The sequence below is a fragment of the Hyperolius riggenbachi genome, chromosome 2 (assembly GCF_040937935.1).
Source record: "Hyperolius riggenbachi isolate aHypRig1 chromosome 2, aHypRig1.pri, whole genome shotgun sequence".
Lineage (NCBI taxonomy): Eukaryota > Metazoa > Chordata > Amphibia > Anura > Hyperoliidae > Hyperolius > Hyperolius riggenbachi.
This window is the reverse complement of record NC_090647.1, coordinates 144,879,275-144,891,972: the sequence shown is the minus strand read 5'-3', so window position 1 is coordinate 144,891,972 and position 12,698 is coordinate 144,879,275. Positions and strand designations below refer to the sequence as shown.

Genomic DNA, 12,698 nt, shown 5'->3' with positions numbered 1-12,698 from the left:
TGACATAATTGTTTTCAAACAATGATAATAAGGAATACTGCATTAAAGGCGGACAAGCCCATGAACGTGGCGATACGGTATATGGCCTACACTTATGGCTCTAGGCCCCGCATGTGACACTCGCCCCAGGCCCCGCATACTTTTTGGCCGCCTCTGAAACTAAGACTCACGCTGAGGCACTGTCAGGTTTCTACCGAATGTTTGAAAGTCAAGTCATAGCATAAGGAACAGTGCAACTTCAGAATTGTACGCTAATTTGATTAAAATTGATTGAATTTGCTTCTACATGCTTCTTGTAACATTTATCTTTTTCTTCTCTTTGTCGTTGATAGACTTCTGCCTCACAGCAGATGCTGAATTTCCCAGATAAAGGTAAAGAGAAACCAAGTGACCTGCAGAACTTTGGCCTGAGGACTGACATGTATAGCAAAAAGAACACTACGTCCAAGGTTAGGCTCCACGCTGATGCTGCTGCATACAGGTAGTCTTGTGAGGGGAAGGCCAGTTGGGGAGAAGCAATGGAGAGTATTGCTAATTCCATTAATCCTTCTTTTGCAGTCTGGTGTCTAGATTAGTGATGGTCAAGTAGATGCAAATAACTTCAAGTTGATGCACATTCTTATGCAAATTTATGCAGCTTGAAAATGAACCAATCAAATCCTGCTGAGGTAAAATGTGATTGGTTAATTTTCAAGCTGCATACATTTGCATTAAAATGTGCATACATTTGCATCAACTCGAAGTTATTTGCATCTACTTGACCATCACGAGTCTAGATTCTAATAATCATGCTCATATTATTATTTGTAGAAAATGTTCTTAGCTTCAGAAATGCTAAGATGTTATGTTTATGTTATTGTCTAAGATCCAGAATGAATTATAATCTCTAGCATGTGTTTCCCTATGCCTGATTATGACTTTAAAGCTAGCAATCTCTGTATTGTGTTGCAGAGTAAATCAGCTGCAAGTGCCACTCGGGAATGGACTGAACAGGAGACTTTGTTACTACTTGAGGTAACCCATGTCAGACAAGCACAGCAGAGTTTGAGGTTGGTTGGACACATGGTGTGATGCGATTTGCAAGCGGCAGAAGAACCTACTGCAGCGCACGCAGATTTGCCACTGCTGCAAATAGCACCAACAGGCAAATTTGCATACCCCATCCCCCAAACGTAAATGTCACTTGCGTCTAACCCCTCAGTCAAGTGTATGCTTCCAGACAGGAAGTGTGTCACGCGACTTCACCACTATGCGCATGCCATACCATCTATAAAGATTGTTGCGGTGCCATTGAGCCCAAGCAATCATGTGCCATGCGGTACCACTGGCAATGTGCTGCAGAGTCAGCCAATCGAAGCACTTCAGTCTCGTGCCGTGGTTACTGTGGCCAGTGTCATAGAGAATTAAACGTCCAATCGTGTTTTGAACTATTTTTTAAGTTCTATGTTATCCTGATTGGATATTTGAAGTAGGTACACTACAACATCACCGATCTTCCCATCACATCTCCTTTCAGGGCGCTGTCTCACTTTGAATCTGCGTTTGCCATAAAATGTGTGCCTTTGTCAATACTTTTGGTGCACATGCTGTTTTCTGTAAGAATGTTTTATTCTCCACTTTTAACAAGTGCAGTGTAGCATATAAACTCCAAACACACAAAACTGAAAGGAAACCTAGATTTCCTCTGGATAGTGCATGCTGTGTGATTTCAAAAACACCTGCACTCACAAAAACACAGTGTGCGGAAACTCAAATACCTCACCCTCTGCATGGGATTGTACTGCCACATTGAGAAATCTGAATGTTGCATTATTTTCAGGCTCTGGAAATGTACAAAGACGATTGGAACAAGGTATCCGAACATGTTGGAAGTCGCACTCAAGATGAATGTATCTTACACTTCCTAAGGCTGCCAATTGAGGACCCATATTTGGAAGATTCTGAAGCTTCACTGGGTCCTTTGGCCTATCAACCCATACCGTTTAGCCAGTCTGGCAATCCTGTAATGAGCACTGTAGCCTTCCTGGCCTCTGTGGTGGACCCCCGTGTAGCGTCTGCAGCAGCCAAATCAGCTCTAGGTATGCCGTTGATGGTTGTAATGTACTGCAAGACTCCATGCACTGAACATCAAGCGTATGACATAGCTGTAAGCAGAACCTCTTCTATTTACTAAATAACTTACAACAAACCTTTGCTTTGTGCAGACTTTGAATAAATAACAGACATACTACAATGTGAGTTCAATGTTACTTCGCTGTTTCTTGTAGCTGATCTCTGTTTGTATGGGAGCTGTTATCTTGCTGGTATTTTATAGTATTGTCATCACTAAACCTAAAGCAAGGATTTATACATTAAAGTATTTTGGCCTACTCAGTTGTGCAGTCACCATTGGCCTTTGGGTGAACCCGAGGTGAGAGTGATATGGAGGCTGCCATACTTGTTTCTTTTTAAATAATACCAGTTGCCTGGTGTCCTGCTAATCTTTTGGCATCGATGGTGTCTAAGTCAGAACCCTGAAACAAGCATATGGCTAATCCAGTCCCACTTTAGTCAGAGCACCTGATCTGCATGATTCTTCTGGGTGTATGGCTAAATGTATTAGAGGCACAGAATCAGGGTCCCAGCCAAGAAAAATTGCATTGTTTAAAAGGAAATAAATATGGCAGACTCCATATAACTCTTCTGTTGGGTTCCCTTAAATGGCCAGAATATGATTTCTATGAGGATTGTATCATCCTGACTGATTTTGCTTAAACATGAAGTGACCACAGAAAATCAATAGATACTCATTTCTGTAAAGAACGTGGACTGGTGCAATTTGAACCAGGACACTTCAAATAAGATGTGAACACTTCCTATTTTTAATAATTTTTGTAAATAACTTTTATAGACAAAACTTGTACCATTATTGCAGAATATCCAAATAAATTACACTGCAGCTCTTAAGACAGCAGCTAAATAAGTGCTGCTGTTTTCATTAAATATTTTATGTTTGTTTGGTTCTCATTGGTTTGCATTTGTTGTACTAATTGTATCTGCTTCCTTAGCACTATAAACAATATGTTCTTTATTTAATATTCTTTCCTAAAGAATGACACTAGACAATGACTTCAACATTGTTTATAGAAGTTTGTTAGGGGTAAAGGCTCAAATACAATTGCCACTTTGGTTCCTTGAAATGATGGAGATCGTTGTGGGTGCTTTTGTCAAGTGCGAACAAGTGTCCACTTTTAGAACAAGTGTCCACAATTAGACATGTTAGAAAGTCACAGTTATGCATAGCTGCCGGTGCCAACAGCTTTCTCTTTTGCGTCTTGCACTCTCTCCATACAGTAAAACTGAACATATTACTTGGCTGTGAGCCAAACAGCGTGTTTGTACGGCAGGCATTTGAAAACTGCTGCCTAAACCAATCTGTACAGATCAGTTTGGGCAGCAACAGTTTAAGGTGTATGGGTCTTTATTTGTCACTTCACAGGTACACTCTGTGAAACTGATAGTAGATGTGTAAGAGTAAAACTACTTAGAACAAGACATTGTCATACTACATAACCTTCATATTGTGACATAAATGGAACATATGAAAGCATAAGGAAATTATAAGGTTTGGGCATTTCGTTTCCATTGTTAGTAATGAAAATGTGTTTCAATATTGTTCATACTTATATGAAGGTTGTTCTGAAATGAATGTGGTCTTATTCTTCCCACCTCATATATCTTCTGTTGTTCAATCATCCTGGTGGACTGCTCTTTAGTTTATTTTTATTTTTTTTTTGGAACCTTTAATAGAAGAATTTTCTAAGATGAAGGAGGAAGTACCCTCGGCACTAGTAGAGGCTCATGTCCGGAAGGTGGAAGATGCAGCCAAAATTACCGGTAAACCAGATCCCAGTTATGGACTGGAGAGCAGCGGAATTGCTGGAACCGCCTTTGAAGACAATGAGCGAACAGGTGAGCAGAATGCTGAAATGTATGCTTTTCCGCCTCTGTTGCGTTGTATTTTCTGTGCTTTACAGGAAAGAATTATCAGTCTGTGCTCATCATAAACAGCGAGGCGAGAATTATAGGCTTTTTATCTTTTGAACTCTGAATAGTTTGTTTTTCTTTTTTGCTTTACCAATAGAGGAAAATAGTACAGAAGAAACCCCCGCAGAACCACCACCACCCCCAGAAGAAAGGAAGGAGCCAAAGGTGGGTGCTATAGTGACCTATAAAAGGCGGCCATTCGGGGCATAAGTAGACTTGGAAGTTGATGTTGGCGATGTAGATAGTGTTTGATAATAATCTGCATAAGCAAAGGTTACAATCAGTGAAAATGTCTTATGTTCACTAGTTCCTGAGATTTGAGCAAATGTAAGTGGAACAACATTTGCAGTAAGTTGTTTTTCAACTATGAATATGAGCTTGCATACTAGAATTATTGACGAGCTTTAAAAATCTGCTGGCTGGCTTGCAGTTACATAGAAAAGTTAAAGGTGGACCCTTACACTGACTCATGCACATATAACTATACATTTTAATATACAAAATATAGTGTGTGTATATCTGATAATAAAAATATCTGACACCATTTTAAAAAACACACACTTCCTCATTTTCTACTTTTATATTCTTTACTTAACTACATCACCTGCAGCGGAAGTTTAAACTAAAAATCCAATTCAGCATGATCAATATTTCCATAACACTGAGTAATTTTAAAAGGGGAAAATAAGCTTCTGTCTCATTTCAGTTAATAATAAAAGCAGTTCCTGGTGGATTAGACAGCAGTGTTGACTTCTGCTGGTTCCTGATTAGCTCTTGGGGCAACGTTATTCCTTTATGCCAGACCTGCTGTTCATTTTACAAAGTTATATGGTTTTGCTGGGAGCGTGATTTGTGTATCTCATTCTTAAAGTGAACTTCCAGACTAAACATCTACTCGGCAGCATTGAAAAGGCTTGGTGTTTCTTTAACAGTTTCACAGTATCAGAACTTTGTTTTTCTTATCCAAGTCTCATTTGTAGCTGCACAGAAGCTAAGCCCCGGCCCATCAAAGAAATCTGCCCAGGCATTTTTTCCCCTGATGCTGTGCAAAGAATGATGGGATTTCTGATGTAGTTGTTCTCGTTGCCTAGCGCACGCAGCTGTGAGGGATGATCAGGACAGTTGGAACTGTGTCTCATGCTCCCTGTCATCTCCTTTCAACCAAAAAGATGGCTGCCCCCATGAAATTACAAACATTTGCCTATTCTTTTAAAACAGTGTGGGTAAGAGATTATATTACCTATCTATTTAATTAACATAACTAATGTAACTTAACCACTTGAGGACCCACCCTTTACCCCCCCCTTAAGGACCAGCGCTGTTTTAGGTGATCTGTGCTGGGTGGGCTCTGCAGCCCCCAGCACAGATCAAAGGGCACTCAGAGCGATCAGATCGCCCCCCTTTTTTCCCCACTAGGGGGATGATGTGCAGGGGGGGTCTGATCGCTCCTCCTGGCTGGCATTTTGCGGGGGGGGCACCTCAAAGCCCCCCTCCGCGGCAAAATCCTCCCCCTCCCTCTCCTACCTGCCACCCCCGGGAGATCTGGGCTGCACAGGACGCTATCCGTCCTGTGCAGCCAGTGACAGGACATCCCCTGTCACATGGTGGCGATCCCCGGCCGCTGATTGGCCGGGGATCGCCGATCTGCCTTACGGCGCTGCTGCGCAGCAGCGCCGTACAAATGTAAACAAAGCGGATTATTTCTGCTTGTGTTTACATTTAGCCTGCGAGCCGCCATCGGCGGCCTGCAGGCTATTCACGGAGCCCCCCGCCGTGAATTGACAGGGAGCGGCTGCTTCCTGATTAATTAGGCTGCAGCTGGCGACGCAATACTGCGTCGCTGGTCCTGCAGCTGCCACTTTGCCGACGCACGGTATAAGCGTGCGGTCGGCAAGTGGTTAATAGCACTGTTTGTTTAGGCTGAAGTTCCTCTCTAAAGATGCTCTAAAGTTCTGCTCTAAAGATGGAAGTAGGGACTGCTTTGCTTGTATACAAGAAGCGTTCAGACATAGTCCCATGCCTATTTATTACTTCAAAATGCAGAAGTTCACAGCAGACAGTAATGCTCCTGGTCCACTTGCAAACGCAATCGCAAATGTGCTTGCACTTGCAAGAGCTTCTTTTTCCACTCTACACGATCGCGACCTGAACCGTCGGGAGCAAAACGAGATTGCAACAATAATTGCCGAGCACTACAATTGCAATTAGCAAAAAATTGAAATGCGCTAATGGAAAAAGTGCACCGTAATTTACATGTAAATCACGGTGCACTAGCAATCGGCAAAACGCCTGCGATCCGCTTTTTCAAGCGGATTGCGGATAGTGGAAAAGGGCCTTTGAATTTACTCTTGTAGTCTAAACTGACTACAGTAACATGCCATTTAGTAAATCTCATTGTTGCTAATTGTTACTGTATTTTGAACCATATTGTGTTATGCACTCCTGCATTGTCTTATTGAATATGCCCACTCACTTTTAGAGCTTTCTTTTACTTTCTATTGCTTTCAGGATGTGTAACCAAATTATTGTAGAAAACTCTCATATTGATTTGAGGACATAATCTGCTGCCCACCCCATTGTTTCTGAACATGGAAAACACTCTTCTGCTTCAATATTCTTTCTAGGAGTTTTAACAATAAGAAGAATTGCTACGTTTCCAAGAAAACATAAAATTATCATGTGAATCAGTACAAGAAACATAGTTCACAATGTTCAATTCAAGCCCATGATACATACATAAAAGCACTGGGAACTGTGTTAATTGGGCTGGTGCTATCTGGGAGCTGCCTACTACTGTGACCAGTGCACCAGTACAATCATCATTTGCATTACTAAAAGAATACTTTGGCCTCAATTCATGGAGCTTTATCAAACATTTATCAAACGTTTGATAATTTACCTCATGGGTAAAATCTAATTTTGAATTCACTAAGGTGTTATATGTTTATTGAACGTTTTATCGGTAAAACATTCGATAAATATGTAACACCTCGTTCAATAAATATGTAACACCTTAGTGAATTCAAAATTAGATTTTAGCCGTGAGGTAAATTATCAAACGTTTGATAAAGTGTTTGATAAAGCTCTGTGAATTGAGGCCTATGTTGTAACACTGAACAGAGGTCATATAGTTCATTCTATGACAAACATTTATTTAGGATTTGTAATAGTAAGGAAATGCATTATCTACATACTTCACTCCCCCAGGAGTCGCCTAGCGAGCCAGCGGCAGAAGAAGATGTGAAGGACCGTGTCAGCGATTCTTCAAAAAAAGAAGAGGAGAAGTGCAAAGATGACACTGACAAGGAGTCTGAGAAGAGTGATATAGATATTGGTAGGCATTTCATGCACTGATTGTGACTCTTCCCACTCAGTTATGTTGAGTGTTACGGCGCAAACACACTGAAAATAGCAGTTGGGTACAATGCAATTTTCACTACTTTACAAGTGTCTATTCCAACATAATTATCTGTGCAATTGGTGGGTATTGAAAGCGTGGCTGCAGCTCACAATGGGACAGGAAAAAAAAAACACTTCGTTTTTAATGGGAGATTTTCTTGCGCTTCCATTGATTTAACCGAAAATGAAGCACACTACTGTGAACAGGGCACTGGGATTACTATAATAATCACGGTGGAAACCCATGTGCTTCAACTCTTTGTATGTACGACCCTTACAATCATGATTTACTAAAAGAATTATCAAGTGTTAAAGGAGTTATCAGACTTTAAAAAAAAATAAAAATAAGTGCTACTTACCGGGGGCTTCGTCCAGCCCCAAGCTCCCAGCATGTCCCTCGCCGCAGCTGTGCCCGCAGCCGTTCGCCGCTGCTGCCTCCCGGTCCCCGGCGATGACGTCAGGACAACTAGGAGGCCGGTCTGTACTGCGCCTGCGCGAGCGGCGCTGTCAATCACTGCCACGTGGACCGGAGCGTGCTGTGCAGGCGCAGTAGTTCTGTGCCTGCGCAGTACGCTCCGGTCCACGTGGCGGTGATTGACGGCGCCGCTCGCACAGGCACAGTACAGGCCGACACGTCATCGCCGGGGACCGCAAGGAGGCAAACGGCTGCGGGCAGAGCTGCTGCGAGGGACATGCTGGGAGCTTGGGGCTGGACGAAGCCCCTGGTAAGTAGCACTTATTTTCTGTTATAAAGCCTGATAACTCCTTTAAGCAATAAAAGGACATTTTTTCCACAATAAGGAGTTTGAAATCGGCACAGTTGAATATCTATGTTCTTCTCCTACATTAAATCACTCTCTGTGACACATAATATCACTCTCTATACTGTATAATATGGTCTTGTCATGCGGTGCTAGTCTGTACTATCCAGGCTATGGGCTGACTATGTCCGGAACCATATGTAGGTATTTAGCAGAATAGTTACTATGATAACAGAACTTTTAAACTTTAAAGCTAATTTCTGGGAATGTTTAAATCTTGACCACCTCTGATATTAGGGATATCTGGAGATACCTGAGAGCTATTATGTCTTATGTGTACTAGTAAACGTGTACATTGAAGCCTGTTTTTAATTGCAGCTGATGGCGACAAAGTGTCAGATAGTAAAGAAGGATCGGAAGAAACAGACAAAGAGGAGCCCCCTGTAAAGAACAAGGTGGAGAGAGACATTGGCGAGGGGAACCTCTCTACAGCTGCTGCTGCTGCCTTGGCGGCTGCTGCTGTAAAAGCTAAGGTGAGCAAAACAGGTCTGTCCTTCTTAATGTAAGGCCCACCTTCTGACATGTTAGTGAGTACAAATCCATTACCTGTAGCCTCTATCAACTTTGCCTGTTTCTGGCTAATTAAGTTACTGTGTTTCAGTGACAACATATTGCTTGTGGTTTGGGAGACTGACATTTACATGACTTTACATATTACGATTGGGGCTACAGGTCTTTCACATTTAAGTTGCACTTAAAGTTGTCCACACTTGAAGCATTTTTTTTATAATCAAAGTACAGACTATAGCAGTTTACTGGAACCAGCAGTCCTCAGCCAGTCACAGTGCTCAGTCTTAGTGCCTGTATGGCATGTTAAATGTTTCTTCCTGCTCCTGATACATACGTGCCTTTACTTAGCACCTGGCAGCAGTGGAGGAGCGCAAGATCAAATCGCTGGTGGCTTTGCTGGTGGAGACTCAAATGAAGAAACTAGAAATCAAACTGCGGCACTTTGAAGAGCTGGAAACAATCATGGACAGGGAACGGGAAGCAGTAAGTTATCATCTGATTTCTTCAATACTATTCATTGTGTGTGTCCCATAGAAGAGTATTGTTAGTCTTGTTCCGTCTGCTTGTAGTAATTCCCAGATAAAGATCACCAGTTACATGGCTAATGGTGGCGTAGTAATAGGGGGTGCAAAGGTTGCAATCGCATCGGGGCCCATGGGCCAGAGGGGCCCTGAAGGGTGCTTCCTCAACCACAGTATTAGCTCATTATTGGTCATGTGGTGGTAATAGTCACTTCTATAGAGGATTTAACTAGTAGTAATCATTAAGAACTATTCCCTATCCACTTCTTGTACCTCTGGCACTGTGGTTGTCCATGGCAGGTTTTGGTGAGCTGTATCAATTGTTATGTATAAAGTGCTTGGGGGGGCACAATGTAAAACTCGCACCTGGGCCCATAGCTCCTTAGCTACACCACTGCTCGCTAACATGCTGATCTTTTGGTGTCAGCAGCAGTTTGAATCCCACAGCTGTAACAAGTGTACAGCCAGTAGAATCAGACCTGAGTCTCACCAGATCTATACACTCGTTCTGTACTGGAGACAGAAAGTACAACACTTATGCAAAAGGGAATAAAGATGGTGGCCCCTTTCTTCCTGTTACTACAGGCTTCCTTTTATTTACAAAGCTCAGGGAGCCCCGTGTGAGAGACCAGCTCACTCAATTATAAATTGTCCATTAATCCTACCTCAAACCCTCTGGTTGTCTAAATTTAACCTAAACACCTCCTCAGATTACCACAAATCTCCCACCCAAACCTTTTATCATTTAAAATTGGGAATGCCCATTCATCGTGGTCTATTGGAAACAAATATGATGCTGGATCCCAGCACTTTATGTGGGATTAATAACAGACAAATCATTGCATAAAAACACCAAGACACTTATCTAACATACTTTATTTTGTGCTCATCAGGAAATGGCACAATAATTGTTAGTTGCTGAATTACCTACATACCAAGAATGGCTTACGAGAGTTAATTGTGCCCTTCCCTATACGAAATTGACTTACCTTCACAGGAAGGCTCTCCGTAAGCCCCCTTTACACTTAATCAGTTGGTACACGTTTTTTTTTTCTTCTCCATAGCAGTGCATTGTGAAAAAGATTTCAGTTAAAACGCATGTGAACTTTGCCATAGGAAAACATGGGCATTACTTTGAAAATCAGTTGTCCTTTCAGTTATAACTAACTGAGAGCAACTGATTAAGTGTAAACGGGGCCTTAACCACTTCAGCCTACAGCTTCGAAAATCTTATGCATCCGAGCAATGTTCACCTCCCATTCATTCGCTAATAACTTTATCGCTACTTATCAAAATTAATTGATCTATATCTCGTTTTTTCCGCCACTAATTAGGCTTTCTTTAGGTAGTACATTTTGCTAAGAGCCACTTTACTGTAAATACATTTTAACAGGAAGATTAAGATAGAAATGGAAAAAAAATCATTATTTCTCAGTTTTTGGCCATTATAGTTTAAAATGAATACATGCTACAGTAATTAAAACCCATGAATTTTATGTGCCCATTTGTCCCGCTTATTACACCATTTAAATTACATCCCTATCACAATTTATGGCGCCGATATTTTATTTAGAAATAAAAGTGCATTTTTTCAATTTGCGTCCATCACTATTTACAAGCTTATAATTTTAAAAAATTTAATAAGATACTCTCTTGACATGTATATTTAAAAAGTTCAGACCCTTAGGTAACTATTTATGTAGTTTTTTTTTTTTAATTGTAATTTTTTAAAAAAATTTTTTAATACAAAACTGTATTTGGGTAATTTTAGTTTGGGAGGTAAATAGCCAATTTTAGATGTAATGTAATGTATTTTATTATTCAGTACAGGTATGTGGGTGCAGTTTACTATTTGGCCACAAGATGGCCACATTCAAAAAATTCCTAGATGCGAACGATGTCGCATCTAGGAACTAAAAAGAAGAGAAGAAGTTTCCTGGGGGCAGAAATACCACGCTCTCTGATGAGAAAGCGTCGGTATTTCTGCCGGGGATTTAGATCGGTGAATGGGAATTATATTCCCATTCACTGATCGGGGAGGCAGCGGGAGCGCGCGCGGGTGCGCGCCCGATCGCGCGCACCACACGGCTGCAGCACCACTGCCTATCTGGACGGATATATGCGTCCAGATATGGCGAAGTGGTTAAAGAGGAACTCCAGTGAAAATAATGTAGTAAAAAAAGTGCTTCATTTTTTACCATAATTATGTATAAATGATTTAGTCAGTGTTTGCTCATTGTAAAATCTTTCCTCTCCATAATTTACATTCTGACATTTATTACATGGTGACATTTTTACTGTGGGCAGGTTATGTAGCTGCTCTTAGCTGTTTTGGCTGTTAGAGACAGCTGTAAACAGCTAATTCCTGTCTGTGAACATTGTTACATTGTGGCAGTTTGCCCAGAGTACCGCGGTACTCAGAGCTTCTTGTGGGAGGGGTTTCAGCACAAAATCAGTCATACAGCGCCCCCTGATGGTCTGTTTGTGAAAATCATTATATTTCTCATGTAAAAGGGGGTATCAGCTACTGATTGGGATAAAGTTCAATTCTAGGTTGGAGTTTCTCTTTAAAGAAAACCTAAACTGAAAATAAAAAGTCAAAATAAGCATACACCGGTCATATTTACCTCCTGTGTAGTCTACTCCTCAATCCCTTTCTCCTCTCCTGCATCCTGTTTGTCCACTGTGATCAATGGAATTCTCCCTCCTCCATTTTGAAAATGGCCATTACCCCATAACAGCTTGCGGGTCAGCACACTGTTAAACTTTAACATTGCCCACTTGAGCCATAGGGAAACATGGACATTACCGGGCACATCAGTTGTCCTCTCAGCTATAACTGACAGCAACTAATATATAACTGACAGCAACTGATATATTTCAGTTCTGACAAAATCTTGTCAGAACTGGAAGAGATCGTTTTCAGAAGAAAATGGTGAGCTTCTGAGTGGAACTGATGGCAAGGTAACTATGTAATATTAATTTGTAGTTACCTCATGTGTTTATTTTAAATAATTTTACACAGTTCAGGTTCCCTTTAAGCTCACCTGATTTGGGATAGGTGGATTGAGAGATAGGTTTCATGCATATGTATCCCCACATTCACCTGTCCAAAGGTTAGGAGTTTAGTTTTTTTGTTTTTTGCCTTGACTAGTTTCACACTCCATTACTATCCATATGTATTTTTGGTCTGCTCTCTATAGCTGTACTTTTCATGGTTGCAGTGTTTCTGTTTCTTTACCATCCAGTATGGTGCAGTCTACATGTATTCAAATTATACCAGATTTATTTTTGTTGATGTGATCTACTATTATCCGCTTGGCAGGGATGGTGTTGTAAACCACTACTTTCTCTTCCTAATAAACCCTATTTTGGTTAAAAAAAAAATTATAAGCAGGGAGATTTTCTGAAAGACCTATTC

The 12,698-nt window shown here is 41.2% G+C and overlaps 1 protein-coding gene across 3 annotated transcripts in view; it reads left to right on the top strand.

Annotated features, from left to right (window-relative positions):
• Positions 1–12,698, top strand: part of SMARCC2 (SWI/SNF related, matrix associated, actin dependent regulator of chromatin subfamily c member 2) — a 94,887-nt gene that overhangs the window by 67,814 nt on the left and 14,375 nt on the right. For all 3 annotated transcript variants that reach the window (XM_068267630.1, XM_068267631.1, XM_068267629.1), the window contains exons 18-25: positions 333–449; positions 952–1,014; positions 1,820–2,078; positions 3,790–3,951; positions 4,124–4,191; positions 7,234–7,360; positions 8,565–8,719; positions 9,105–9,239. In XM_068267630.1, coding sequence (XP_068123731.1) covers positions 333–449; positions 952–1,014; positions 1,820–2,078; positions 3,790–3,951; positions 4,124–4,191; positions 7,234–7,360; positions 8,565–8,719; positions 9,105–9,239 — 1,086 coding nt within the window. The remainder of the gene's footprint in view (positions 1–332; positions 450–951; positions 1,015–1,819; positions 2,079–3,789; positions 3,952–4,123; positions 4,192–7,233; positions 7,361–8,564; positions 8,720–9,104; positions 9,240–12,698) is intronic.